Consider the following 14,568-nt stretch of genomic DNA (forward strand, 5'->3'; position numbering starts at 1 on the left):
TTAAAATTCACTGCACATACATATAGCCTCCACCTATTTGTACTAGACTCCATGTGCATCGTCAAATTAACCAATCCTTCTAATCTTAATTCCACCCCTCAGATGTCCACAGACTAACCCATCTTTCCCAGTATATGACCATTTGACTATTTCCTTTTGCAATACATCCTTCTATTTTACTCTGATGTCTCACAAGGGTTTTGAACCTCTCTATTTATCCCATTTATTCTGAGATTGCCTTAAAAATAAATACTTTACCGAAGAGTATAATCATATTTCCCCATCAGATTGTGAACTTTACTCTACTTTAGTTTAGCTTTACAACCTTCGCCAGTGTTAAGCACAACCTTAACACTTGTCCTACCTGTTCGATCCCAGGCTTGTCAGGATTGAGGAGTGGCCTGGTCTCCACATGTTCTGGAATCAGTTTACAGCCCACCCTGGGGATGTCCTCCCAGTGCTTTAGCACTGTCAGGGCCAGGTGCTCATTCGTCTGCTTCTTCAGACCTAAAGAACATCATCAGACCAACTCAGACAGAGTTACAGCACAGACTAGTCTAGTACTACCTGACCTACACACAAGGGGTACTTGGGAAAGCTCATAACATCATAGACCTATATGATCAGTTGTACATGAGGAGTTATTTCAGGCAGAGTAAAATACCAGGCTGGGGGTATTTCAGGGTACAGTAACCAACATAGAAGGTTGAAAGAAGCATTTCAGGTACTGTTATTCTGTTGTGCTCTATACAGTACCATTTTCATCTTCGATCTCAGTTGGGCCCATGAAGACCCGGTTGGCCACCTTGACCCGTCCTCCAGGGCCGTAGTGTGGCCCGTCCAGCTTACCCTCCTTACACAGCTTGGCCAGGATTTGGGTCGGCTTCAGGGGGTCCCGCCACACGTTGTAGCCATGGCTACAGGAATGAATGACAATGATGGCTGACACACAAATCCCTCACAGTTCTTATAGGATAACACATGGTATTCATTGATCCTTTATTTATCCAGGTGAGTCCCATTAAGAAAGGAATCTCTTTATCAAGGGATCCCTAGGTATAATCAACACTATTATCTAAATAGGGGAAAGTATGATCCTATTCAGTTGACGTTGCTCGTTGCTGCAGACTGAAGTTGTAAGTATTAAGAATATTGCTAAATGAATTGACATAGCAACCTGTGCTGTTGGGATATATTGACCACATGTACTGTGAATGGCGTCAGGCTACGGAGAGCTAGGCCGCACTTACATGGCATATTTAGAAGGGATGCCACATATTGCTCTGTGTTTGCTGTAGTAACGGTTCTCCAGATCCAGTTTAGTCTCCCCAATCAGGTCGTCAGTGCCCACTAAATCCCAGTCATAGACGGACACTGTTAGTGTGGAGTCGACGGGAAATGTGGCCTCGATGTCAAAGGATCTGATGGGTTCAAAATAAATGGCCATAACTTTGGTTATAATTTCCCACAGTTTTTACATTTTCAAAGCCTATTCAATGCACAAGCTATAACTATATAATTGGCAATCATCAATAGTAAATCACTTGGCTACCTCGTATGCTATTAAGGATGAAGAATTAAGGCCGTATTAAAGATAAATAGTGGAAATGGATGAAATGTTTTTTTTTTTTTAGAGCTTCTCCACTCACTTGCCAAAGATGGGGTTGAGTTGTTTGGAGATGTAGTTATCTTTGTCTTTGATATCTGACTTGCCCAGTTTGATAGCGATGTAGGGATCTGCTTTTCCATTGATATCCGCTGGGTGCAGGTCAGTAGCCTGCAGGGAAAGTATCAAGTAGAGAGATTTTTATTTTTGTTTTATTTGTCATGACATGTTTATGATCACAGGGTAGTTTATTTACAGTGCCTCTATAGAAAGTCTACATCCCCTTGACACTTTTCACATTTTTGTTGCCTCACAAAGTGGGATTGAAATAGGTTTCATTGTCATTTCTTTTGTCATTGATCCACCCAAAATACTCTAATGCCAAAGTGAAAGGAAGACTGTACACATGTTTTACAAATGAATACAAGTGTAATAAATAAAATATAGTCATTGTATAAGTACCCTAGGTTTAGCCACGCCTAAATGAGTTCAGAAGTCAAATTTTGGCTTAGCAAATCACAAGTTATATGTTATACTCACTCTGTGTGAAATAATAGAGGTTGACATGATCTTTGAATGACTACCTTCTCCTCCGTCTCCAATACATTCGACATCTGTAAAGGTCTCTTTGACAAGTGTTGAATTTCAATCACAGATCCAACTACAAAGACCAGGCAGCTTTTGGAAAGCCTCATAAAGAATGGCAGTGATTGGTAGATGGCTAACAATAACAAATCAGACATTGAATATCTCTTTAAGCATGGTCAAGATAATAATTATGTTGTGGATGATGTATTAAACCACCCAGACACATCGAAGATGCAGTCGTCCTTTCGAAACTGAGCTGCAGGACTGGAAGGAAACTGCTTAGGGATGTCACCATGAGGCCATTGTTGATTTTAAAACAGCTACAGAGTTCAATGGCTGTGATCCAATCAGATGTCACATGCGCCGAATTACAACAGGTGTAGTCTTTACATTTCAATGCTTACTTACAAACCCATTCCCAGCACTAAAAAGTAAGAAATGAAAAAAAAATGAAATAATTAAACAATAAAAACAATAACAAGGCTATAAACATGGTGTACTAGGATCGAGTGAACGTGCAGGGGTACGAGGTAGTTGAGGTAATTGAGGTAGTACAGTATGTACATGTGGTTAGGGGTAAAAATGACTAGGCAACCAGGATAGATAATAAACACAGCAGCAGCATATGAAAGTGTGTGTGTGTGGCGTCAATATGCATGCGTGCGTGTTTTGTGTGTGCGTGCGACTGTAGTGTGCATGCGTGTGCGTTTGTGTGTGTGTTGGAGTGTGAGTGTGTGGGTAAAGTCTAGTGAGTGTGCAGAGAGTCAGTGCAAAATAATTCAGATAAAATAAATAAATAATAAAATGTGTCAATGTAAATAGTCCGGGAAGCCATTTGATGAACTGTTCAGCAGTCTTATGGCTTGGGGGTGGAAGCTGTTAAGGTGGTTAAGGTTTGGTCCCAGACGCTCCGATACTGCTTGCCGTGCGGTAGCAGAGAGAACCATCTAAGACTTGGGTGGCTGGAGTCTGACAATTTTTAGGGCCTTCCTCTTACACCGCTTGGTATAGAGGTCCTGGATGGCAGGGAGTTTGGCCCCAGTGATCTATTGGGCCGTACTCACTACTCTCTGTAGCGCCTTGCGGTCGGATGCCAAGCAGTTGCCATTACCAAGAGGTGATGCAGCCAGTCAAGGTGCTCCCAATGGTAGAGATAGAGTTATGGTCCGTTTGCCAAATGGACGAGGTGAGAGCTTTGTATGTGTCTCTGAATGTGGAGTAAAGTTGATCTAGAGTTTATTTCCCCTCCAATTGCACAGGTGACATACTGGTAGAAATTAGGTCAGTCAAACGGATTTTGGTTTTCCTGCATTAAAATCCCCTGGCCACTAGGAGCGCCGACTTTGCCTGTTTGGATGAGCATTTTCTTGTTTGCTTATGGCCCTATACACCTCGTTGAGTGTGGTGTTAGTGCCAGTATCGGTTTGTACTTGTAAATATACAGCTACAAAAAAGAAAACAGATGAAAACTCTCTTGGTAAATAGTATGGCCTACAGCTTTTCATAAGGTGTTTTAACTCAGGCGAGCAGAACCTTGAGACTTCCTGGGAAAAACGGAGGATGGATCAACAACATTGTAGTGACTCCACAATAATGACATAAATGACAGAGTGAATAGAAAAATACAAATATACAGAATAAAAAAGATTACAAAAACATCCATATGTATGCAACAAGACACTAAAGTAATGCTGCAAAAAAGAAAAAATACATTTTTTATAAATGCAAAGCCTTATGTTTAGGGCAAATTCAACACAATGTGTCACTGAGTAACTGCCTCCTTATTTTCAAGCATGGTGGTATCTGCATCATGGTATGGGTATGCTTGACATCGGCAAAGCCTGGGGAGTTTTTCAGGATGAAAAGAAACAGGATGGAGCTACTGTAAGCACATGCAAAATCCTAGAGGAAAATCTGCTTCAGTCTGCTTTGCACCAGACACTGGAAGAGGAATTCACCTTTCAGCAGGATAATAACCTACAACACAAAGCCAAATCTACACTGTAGTTTCTTAGCAAGAAGACAGTGAATGTTCCTGAGAGGCCGAGTTAGAGTTGTGATTTAAATCTGCTTGAAAATCTATGGCAAGAAAATTGCTTTCAAGCCATGATCCCCAACACCTTGACAGAGCTTGAAGAATTTTGAGAAGAATAATGGGTGCTGACAATACGGGTGTGCAAAGCTCTTATGAGACTTACCCAAGATGACTCACAGCTGTGATCGCTGCCAAAGGTATTTGAAACATGCATTGACTAACATGTAGTGGGTGAATACCTATCAAGGTATATTAGTGTTTTATGTTTCATTAATCTTACATTTAAAAAAATAATAATATTCCACTTTTTGTTGTTGTGTAGATTGAGAAGAAAATGACAATTAAATCAATTTTAATCCCAAGGGGGTTGTAAGACTTGATATAGGCACTGTACTCTCACCTGAGTGTAGTGTTGTGTAACTACCCTGATGACATAGAATCTGACATATAAGTACCGTTGTAGGTACACAATAGAGAGTAGTGTACATACCCTGATGATATAGACCCGGACTAGGACGTTGATTGGGTCATTAGTTGGAATGTTCTGGAACATGCCCATGTTGGAGTCAAAGCCCATCTCCCGCTGCATCTCATCTGACACCGGCACTTTGTACATGCACAGAGAACCCTGAAATATACACAGACATGCACAATTGTGGTGATATTTAACACAATAACGGACTCAATCCAGTTCCTTTCTAGCCTGGTCCCAGATAGGTTTATGCTGTATAGACATCATTGTTGAACAAGAACTATAGGAGTTGGCTATACAGTATATGAGATATTATACAGTCTATGTACAGCAAAAGAAGATCTGGGACTGGGCTAGTTCCAACTCTCTTCCATCACCAACAAAAAAATAAGTTACAAAGGAAGGGAACGCCCTCTGTGTGAAATTTTTTTTTTTACTTTGAATTTGCCAATAATCCTGTCTTCATCCGCCATGTTCTGGTCGTCGTTGTCTCCGGCCTTCCCTCTGAACAGGTTGAAGGTGTGAAGCCAGTCTTCAAAGTTATCAAACTCATTCTCCAGCTCCTTGGGGTACACCTAATGAGGAAATACAAAAAGTACTCTATACATTAAAAACATAATAATAAAAAAAAAACATATTTAAACATATAAACAACAAATAAAGAGTATGCAGTATTTGACCCAAAACTGCCCAGAGACTTCAAACCATTGCCCAGGCTTATTTAAGCTTAGAGACAGGTTCCAGTGGGTAAAACTGGGATAAAGTGTTTGAAATTACAATTCTGGTTGTAATAACATAATATCAACCAATTTTGCTCACTGAGTAACCACATACCTGTAGCTCATCAATGTTGTGCTTTTTCTTCTCTGGTATGTCTCCAGGCCCAGCCCTCTTCTTCTCCTTTTTTCCCTTGCCTCTCTTTCCTTTGACAAGAGAGTCATCAGGTTTGATCTCTGAGAATAGGTTAGGAGTGAGGGATGAGGGGGAGTGAGGGTGGGGGGATGGAGAGTTGGTGCACAGCAGGGCACTCAAGACATGAATTCAACAAGCAAGTTGGCGAAACCAATGTATTTTGGCCACTGTATACACAATATGAACAGTATATACAGTGAATGCCAGTGCAACAGTCAGAATAGCTAAGACAACATTTACCCAATAGGAATAGGTCATTAGCTTAGTTTAAGAGTATAAACTGTATCACTAAACTTCTTTCTCAAGGCCATCAGACTGTTAAACAGCCATCTTCAGCACATCAGAGGCTGCTGCCTATAGACATAGATTAGGAATCACTGGCCACTTTAAGGAAATGAAACACGAGCCACTTTAATAATGTCTCCGTATCTGGCACACAATCTCTGCTTAATCTCTGCATAGTGCATTTGAGATTCCAAAACATTTGTTCAAGTTTGTTTTTATAAATATTTGATGTATCATGTTATGTAAAAGCTATACATAACACTATATCAGCACTAAATGTGGTTTTATTAGTCATATTATTCTTAGTCAACTTTCATGGCAGGCCTATGGTAATATATAGCAGGGGAGCAGGAGGAGGTCATTATATGAGTTATGAAGTGATGGAAATCATGGATTTCCCCAGGCCCTGCATGTCCCCAGGCACCCTCATTTGTTGACTTCTGTGGTCGAAAAAGCATTGGTTTCATGCATGTCAACATCAGAAGCCTCCTCCCTAAGTTTGTTTTACTCACTGCTTTAGCACACTCTGCTAACCCTGATGTCCTTGCCGTGTCTGAATCCTGGCTCAGGAAGGCCACCAAAAATTCAGAGATTTCCATACCCAACTATAACATCTTCCGTCAAGATAGAACTGCCAAAGGGGGAGGAGTTGCAGTCTACTGCAGAGATAGCCTGCAAAGTAATGTCATACTTTCCAGGTCCATACCCAAACAGTTCGAACTACTAATTCTGAAAATTAATCTCTCCAGAAATAAGTCTCTCACTGTTGCCGCCTGCTACCGACCCCCCTCAGCTCCCAGCTGTGCCCTGGACACCATTTGTGAATTGATTGTCCCCCATCTAGCTTCAGAGTTTGTTCTGTTAGGTGACCTAAACTGGAATATGATTAACACCCCGGCCGTCCTACAATCTAAGCTAGATGCCCTCAATCTCACACAAATCATCAAGGAACCCACCAGGTACAACCCTAACTCTGTAAGCAAGGGCACCCTCATAGACGTCATCCTGACCAACTGGCCCTCCAAATACACCTCCGCTGTCTTCAACCAGGATCTCAGCGACCACTGCCTCATTGCCTGTATCCGCTACGATGCCACAGTCAAACGACCACCCCTCATCACTGTCAAACGTTCCCTAAAACACTTCTGTGAGCAGGCCTTTCTAATCGACCTGGCCCGGGTATCCTGGAAGGACATTGACCTCATCCCGTCAGTTGAGGATGCCTGGTCATTCTTTAAGAGTAACTTCCTCACCATTTTAGATAAGCATGCTCCGTTCAAAAAATGCAGAACTAAGAACAGATACAGCCCTTGGTTCACTCCAGACCTGACTGCCCTCGACCAGCACAAAAACATCCTGTGGCAGACTGCAATAGCATCGAACAGTCCCCACGATATGCAACTGTTCAGGGAAGTCAGGAACCAATACTCGCAGTCAGTCAGGAATGCTAAGGCCAGCTTCTTCAGGCAGAAGTTTGCATCCTGTAGCTCCAACTCCAAAAAGTTCTGGGACACTGTGAAGTCCATGGAGAACAAGAGCACCTCCTCCCAGCTGCCCACTGCACTGAGGCTAGGGAACACGGTCACCACCGACAAATCCATGATTATCGAAAACTTCAACAAGCATTTCTCAACGGCTGGCCATGCCTTCCGCCTGGCCACTCCAACCTCGGCCAACAGCTCCGGCCCCCCCGCAGCTCCTCGCCCAAGCCTCTCCAGGTTCTCCTTTACCCAAATCCAGATAACAGATGTTCTGAAAGAGCTGCAAAACCTGGACCTGTATAAATCAGCTGGGCTTGACAATCTGGACCCTCTATTTCTGAAACTATCCGCCGCCATTGTCGCAACCCCTATTACCAGCCTGTTCAACCTCTCTTTCATATCGTCTGAGATCCCCAAGGATTGGAAAGCTGCTGCAGTCATCCCCCTCTTCAAAGGGGGAGACACCCTGGACCCAAACTGTTACAGACCTATATCCATTCTGCCCTGCCTATCTAAGGTCTTCGAAAGCCAAGTCAACAAACAGGTCACTGACCATCTCGAATCCCACCGTACCTTCTCCGCTATGCAATCTGGTTTCAGAGCCGGTCACGGGTGCACCTCAGCCACACTCAAGGTACTAAACGACATCATAACCGCCATCGATAAAAGACAGTACTGTGCAGCCGTCTTCATCGACCTTGCCAAGGCTTTCGACTCTGTCAATCACCAGATTCTTATCGGCAGACTCAGTAGCCTCGGTTTTTCGGTTGACTGCCTTGCCTGGTTCACCAATTACTTTGCAGACAGAGTTCAGTGTGTCAAATCGGAGGGCATGCTGTCCGGTCCTCTGGCAGTCTCTATGGGGGTGCCACAGGGTTCAATTCTCGGGCCGACTCTTTTCTCTGTATATATCAATGATGTTGGTCTTGCTGCGGGCGATTCCCTGATCCACCTCTACGCAGACGACACCATTCTATATACTTCCGGCCCGTCATTGGACACTGTGCTATCTAACCTCCAAACGAGCTTCAATGCCATACAACACTCCTTCCGTGGCCTCCAACTGCTCTTAAACGCTAGTAAAACCAAATGCATGCTTTTCAACCGATCGCTGCCTGCACCCGCATGCCCGACTAGCATCACCACACTGGATGGTTCCGACCTTGAATATGTGGACACCTATAAGTACCTAGGTGTCTGGCTAGACTGCAAACTCTCCTTCCAGACCCATATCAAACATCTCCAATCGAAAATCAAATCAAGAGTCGGCTTTCTATTCCGCAACAAAGCCTCCTTCACTCACGCTGCCAAGCTTACCCTAGTAAAACTGACTATCCTACCGATCCTCGACTTCGGCGGTGTCATCTACAAAATCGCTTCCAACACTCTACTCAGCAAACTGGATGCAGTTTATCACAGTGCCATCCGTTTTGTCACTAAAGCACCTTATACTACCCACCACTGCGACTTGTATGCTCTAGTCGGCTGGCCCTCGCTACATATTCGTCGCCAGACCCACTGGCTCCAGGTCATCTACAAGGCCATGCTAGGTAAAGCTCCGCCTTATCTCAGTTCACTGGTCACGATGGCAACACCCATCCGTAGCACGCGCTCCAGCAGGTGTATCTCACTGATCATCCCTAAAGCCAACACCTCATTCGGCCGCCTTTCGTTCCAGTACTCTGCTGCCTGTGACTGGAACGAATTGCAAAAATCGCCGAAGTTGGAGACTTTTATCTCCCTCACCAACTTCAAACATCAGCTATCTGAGCAGCTAACCGATCGCTGCAGCTGTACATAACCTATTGGTAAATAGCCCACCCACTTTCACCTACCTCATCAACACAGTTTTTATTTATTTACTTTTCTGCTCTTTTGCACACCAATATCTCTACCTGTACATGATCATCTGATCATTTATCACTCCAGTGTTAATCTGCAATATTGTAATTATTCGCCTACCTCCTCATGCCTTTTGCACACATTGTATATAGACTCCCCTTTTTTTCTACTGTGTTATTGACTTGTTAATTGTTTACTCCATGTGTAACTGTTCACACTGCTATGCTTTATCTTGGCCAGGTCGCAGTTGCAAATGAGAACTTGTTCTCAACTAGCCTACCTGGTTAAATAAAGGTGAAATAATTTTTTTTTTAAATAAAATAAAAAATGGATTCATGTCTGTGTAAATGTATGCAGTGATCAACTACAACAGAGATGTCAGGGGTCATATGAAGGGTTAGTAGTACGGGTTGTCATGATTTGAAGAGGACAGCATGTATTAGGCAGATGAAAGTGGGCATAGAACACAACCTGACAACATGATCATTCCCTTTTACCGCAACAATTATATTCTACTTTAAAGTCTGAATCAATATACTGTCACGCCTTGGTCTTAGTATTTTGTGTTTTCTTTAATTATTTGTTCAGGCCAGGGTGTGACATGGGTTTATTGTGTTGTCGTATTGGGGTTTTTGTAGGCATTGGGATTGTGGTTGATTAGGGGTGTGTCTAGCATAGGCTTGGTTGCCTGAGGCGGTTCTCAATCAGAGTCAGGTGATATTCGTTGTCTCTGATTGGGAACCATATTTAGGTAGCCTGGGTTTCACTGTGTATTTCGTGGGTGAATGTTCCTGTCTCTGTGTAGTTGTTCACCAGACAGGCTGTATTAGGTTTTCACGTTCCGTTTGTTGTTTTTGTATTTGTATAGTTATTTCATGTATCGCTCTTCTACATTAAAGACATGAGTAACCACCACGCTGCATTTCGGTCCGACTCTCTTTCGACAAATGAAGAACGCCGTTACAGAATCACCCACCACACACGGACCGAGTGGCGTAGTAACAGGCAGCAGGAGCAGCGAAGGGAGGACGTTATGGACAGCAGAAGTATGGAGTATACGACGTGGGAAGAAATAGACAGGTATACGGTCAACCCAGAGAGAGTGCCGGAGCCCGCCTGGGATTCGCTGGAGCAGTGCGAAGAGGGCTATAGTAGAATGGAGTCGAAGAGAAAGACACGGCGGCGCAGAAAGAAACCCGAAAGTCAGCCCCAAAAATGTATTGGGGAAGGGCTCAGGGAGAGAGTGGCAGAGTCAGGAGTCAGACCTGAGCCAACTCTCCCTGTTAATGGTGAGGAGCAGCGATCAAAGGACTTCTGGACTTGGGAGGAGATATTAGACGGAAAAGGACCCTGGGCTCAGCCTGGAGAATATCGCCGTCCCAAGGAAGAACTGGAGGCGGCAAAAGCGGAGAGGCGCTGGTATGAGGAGGCAGCACGGCGACGCGGATGGAAGCCTGAAAGTCAGTCCAAAAAGTTTATTGGGGGGTGGCTTACAGGGAGTATGGCTATGCCAGGTAGGAGACCTGCGCAAACTCCCTGTGCTTACCGGAGGGCTAGAGAGACCGGGCAGGCACCGTGTTATGCTATGGAGCGCACAGTGTTTCCAGTGCGGGTGCATAGCCCGGTGCGGTTCATACCAGCCCTTCGTATTGGCCGGGCTAGAGTGGGCATCGAGCCAGGTAAGGTTGGGCAGGCTCGGTTCTCAAGAGCTCCAGTGCGCCTGCACGGTCCGGTCTATCCAGAGCCACCTCCACGCACAAGTCCTCCGGTAGCAGCTCCCCGCACCAGGCTTCCTGTGCGTGTCCTCGATCCAGTATCACCAGTGCCAGCACCACGCATCAGGCCTACAGTGCGCCTCGCCTCTCCTGCGCTACCGGAGTCTCCCGCCTGTTCAGCGCTATCAGAGCCTTCCTTCTCTAAAGCGCTGCTGGAGTCTCCTGTCTGTTCAGCGCTATCAGAGCCTTTCTCCTCTCCTGCGCTACCGGAGTCTCCTGCCTGTTCAGCGCTTCTAGAGCCTTCCTCCTCTACAGTGCTGCCGGAGCCTCCTGCCTGTTCGGAGCAGCCTGAGCTGCCAGTCTGCATGAAGCAGCCAGCGTTGCCAGTCTGCAAGGAGCTGCCAGTCTGCAAGGAGCTGCCAGTCTGCAAGGAGCTGTCAGTCTGCAAGGAGCTGTCAGCCTGCATGGAGCAGCCAGAGCTGTCAGTCTGCAAGGAGCAGCCAGAGCTGTCAGTCTGCATGAAGCAGCCAGAGATGTCAGTCTGCATGAAGCAGCCAGAGCTGTCAGTCTGCAAGGAGCTGCCAGTCTGCAAGGAGCTGCCAGTCTGCAAGGAGATGTCAGTCTGCAAGGAGATGTCAGTCTGCATGGAGCAGCCAGAGATGTCAGTCTGCATGGAGCAGCCTGAGCTGTCAGTCTGCATAGAGCAGCTAGATCCGCCAGTCAGCCATGATCTTCTAGATCTGCCAGTCAACCAGATTCTTCCAGATCTGCCAGTCAACCAGTCTCTTCCAGATCTGCCAGTCAACCAGTCTCTTCCAGATCTGCAAGTCAACCAGAATCTTCCAGATCCGCCAGCCAGCCAGGATCTACCGGAGCCTACTACCTGCCTGAGCTTAATCTCAGTACTGGGCTTCCTCTCAGTACTGGGCTTCCTCTCAGTACTGGGCTTTCTCTCAGTACTGGGCTTCCCCTCAGTCCCGAGCTTCCCCTCAGTCCCGAGCTTCCCCTCAGTCCCGAGCTGCCCCTCAGTCCCGAGCTGCCCCTCAGTCCCGAGCTGCCCCTCAGTCACGAGCTGCCCATCAGTTCAGTGGGGTTCTGGGTGAGGACTATTAGGCCATGGTCGGCGGCGAGGGTGGATTATCCCAGGACGCGAAGGGGAGGAACTATGACATTAATGGAGTGGGGTCCACGTCCCGAGCCGGAACCGCCACCATGGACAGACGCCCACCCGGACCCTCCCTATGGTTGTGAGGTGCGTCCGGGAGTCCGCATCTTAGGGGGGGGTTCTGTCACGCCTTGGTCTTAGTATTTTGTGTTTTCTTTAATTATTTGTTCAGGCCAGGGTGTGACATGGGTTTATTGTGTTGTCGTATTGGGGTTTTTGTAGGCATTGGGATTGTGGTTGATTAGGGGTGTGTCTAGCATAGGCTTGGCTGCCTGAGGCGGTTCTCAATCAGAGTCAGGTGATATTCGTTGTCTCTGATTGGGAACCATATTTAGGTAGCCTGGGTTTCACTGTGTATTTTGTGGGTGAATGTTCCTGTCTCTGTGTAGTTGTTCACCAGACAGGCTGTATTAGGTTTTCACGTTCCGTTTGTTGTTTTTGTATTTGTATAGTTATTTCATGTATCGATCTTCTACATTAAAGACATGAGTTACCACCACGCTGCATTTCGGTCCGACTCTCTTTCGACAAACGAAGAACGCCGTTACATATACAGAGATTCATGATTATGCTGGACCATCTACAAGACATAGTATCTACTTGTCAATATCTACCAAATTAACAAACATCAACAACCTAAATTGACGATACATAATACGATGTATATTTGTATGAAATGTGTACAGATATGGTTTAGATCTAATAGATTTGCTGCTCTTGTGTTTTCCACATTAGTTTAGGATTGTTTTTTGTTACCGCCGTCAGCAGCAATATCCTGGTCCTCTTTCTCCTCAGCATCCACCATAGCTGCCTCCTGAGCCTTGAGAATCTACAGAGTAGGACACACAAACCAATAATATCCAATACATGTTGACAGGATCACTTTTTAAATTCAATCATGAGTGTTCAAATGGAGCCATTTTCCCGGATGGCCTCACCTCCATCAGAGTTTCGATCGAGGCAAAGTACTTGGACCACCAATCCAACATGCTTTCATCAAACTCCTCCTCCTCCACCTCATCTCCTCCCTTCTTCCTTTTCTTCTTCTTCCCTCCTTTCTCATCCTCCTAAAATGACCAATGCAAGGTTAGATTACAGGTTGCAATAGGCCTTTTGCTGTTTTCAAACTACTCTACTAACATTGCTCCTAACATTGAGAAACAGAGACATTCCCAGATCAACGTCATAAAACACCGACCTCGATTTTAACCACAGCATCAGACCCCTGGGGGGAAAAAAAAACACACAACATATATCAATCATATTACAACTCAGTTAGGATGTTTTATTTAAGTTTATTACTAAAGCTAACAGTCATTTAATGGTGTGAGATCTTACAGAGTCCAGCTTGACCATGGTCTCCAACTTCTTGATGGTGGGCTCTGGCTCATAGTTGACAATGATCTCCTCTGTGAGAGGACAAAGACTGCATTAGTATGTACGAATGAAAGTGTAAGGGCACAGCGAGGTATGGGTTTGTTTGTGCGTGTGTGTGTTCATTTGTGTGTGCATGTGCGTGCGTGTGTGTGCGTGCAAGTATGTGTGTGTACCTTGAGTGTTCAAGTTGTTGGCGTGCTTGTCTGCTGCCCGGTAAATGAACTTGCGTAGGGTGGTGACAGCATGGTTCCCCACCAGGGTGTAACGACCGAAAGCTCTGCAGTCCACCACCCTGATGTTCAGGGGAGGGTGGAGCAGCTCGTTCTCAGGCAGATCCTGGAGTACACAAGTTCACAATGAATGAATGGGCTAAATTTAGCACCTTTATGGTGTCATTTACGGTGTCATTTCCTGTTTGTAAAATGGTTGTCCGGTTAAGAAGACGTCATATAACCAGATTACAACCAATTGTTACAATAAGGTAAAGATTTCGCTTTCAATCACGCCGTCACGGTGTCATGGGAAAGTCGTTATATCTTAACCATATCTGGGTTGTTATAAGGTGAGATAACCAGGTGAACGATGGAATGACTTTAAAGAGAACTTACCACCTCAAACATCTTAACCAGGGTGCCGAAGTTGGGATTTTTCTTGTAGTTCTGGATGAGGGAAGACTGGACTCCTTTACCGGCACATTCTATGTCCACACGAGGCCTGTCCACCGTGACTAGGTTGACCCTCTTCAGGTCCCTCAGGCCCCAGAACAGCACCTACATTTCAGTAACACTTTATTTAAAGGGTGCCTACATAAGGACTTCATAACACATTTATAACCCACACATACTACATTCATAAGCCGTACATAAGGATTTCATACGTTACATCAACATTTACAGTGCAATATAGCAGTGCAATAATAGCCACATTTACAGTGCAATAATAGCCACATTTACAGTGCAATATAGCAGTGCAATAATAGCCACATTTACAGTGCAATAATAGCCACATTTACAGTGCAATATAGCAGTGCAATAATAGACACATTTACAGTGCAATAATAGCCACATTTACAGTGCAATAATAGCCACAT

The 14,568-nt window shown here is 45.0% G+C and overlaps 1 protein-coding gene across 1 annotated transcript in view; it reads right to left on the reverse strand.

The window, feature by feature from the left end:
• LOC118361833 (otoferlin-like) overlaps window positions 1-14,568 on the reverse strand; it is a 38,173-nt gene that overhangs the window by 2,758 nt on the left and 20,847 nt on the right. Inside the window, exons 24-36 of the mRNA XM_052486511.1 lie at window positions 14,087-14,248; window positions 13,652-13,814; window positions 13,440-13,510; window positions 13,300-13,326; window positions 13,040-13,168; window positions 12,858-12,930; window positions 5,536-5,654; window positions 5,139-5,276; window positions 4,720-4,857; window positions 1,650-1,777; window positions 1,251-1,421; window positions 757-917; window positions 365-507 (exon numbers count right to left, since the gene is read on the reverse strand). Of these exons, the coding sequence (XP_052342471.1) occupies window positions 365-507; window positions 757-917; window positions 1,251-1,421; window positions 1,650-1,777; window positions 4,720-4,857; window positions 5,139-5,276; window positions 5,536-5,654; window positions 12,858-12,930; window positions 13,040-13,168; window positions 13,300-13,326; window positions 13,440-13,510; window positions 13,652-13,814; window positions 14,087-14,248 (1,623 nt within the window). The remainder of the gene's footprint in view (window positions 1-364; window positions 508-756; window positions 918-1,250; window positions 1,422-1,649; window positions 1,778-4,719; window positions 4,858-5,138; window positions 5,277-5,535; window positions 5,655-12,857; window positions 12,931-13,039; window positions 13,169-13,299; window positions 13,327-13,439; window positions 13,511-13,651; window positions 13,815-14,086; window positions 14,249-14,568) is intronic.

This window comes from Oncorhynchus keta, chromosome 29, assembly GCF_023373465.1.
Source record: "Oncorhynchus keta strain PuntledgeMale-10-30-2019 chromosome 29, Oket_V2, whole genome shotgun sequence".
NCBI classification, from domain to species: domain Eukaryota; kingdom Metazoa; phylum Chordata; class Actinopteri; order Salmoniformes; family Salmonidae; genus Oncorhynchus; species Oncorhynchus keta.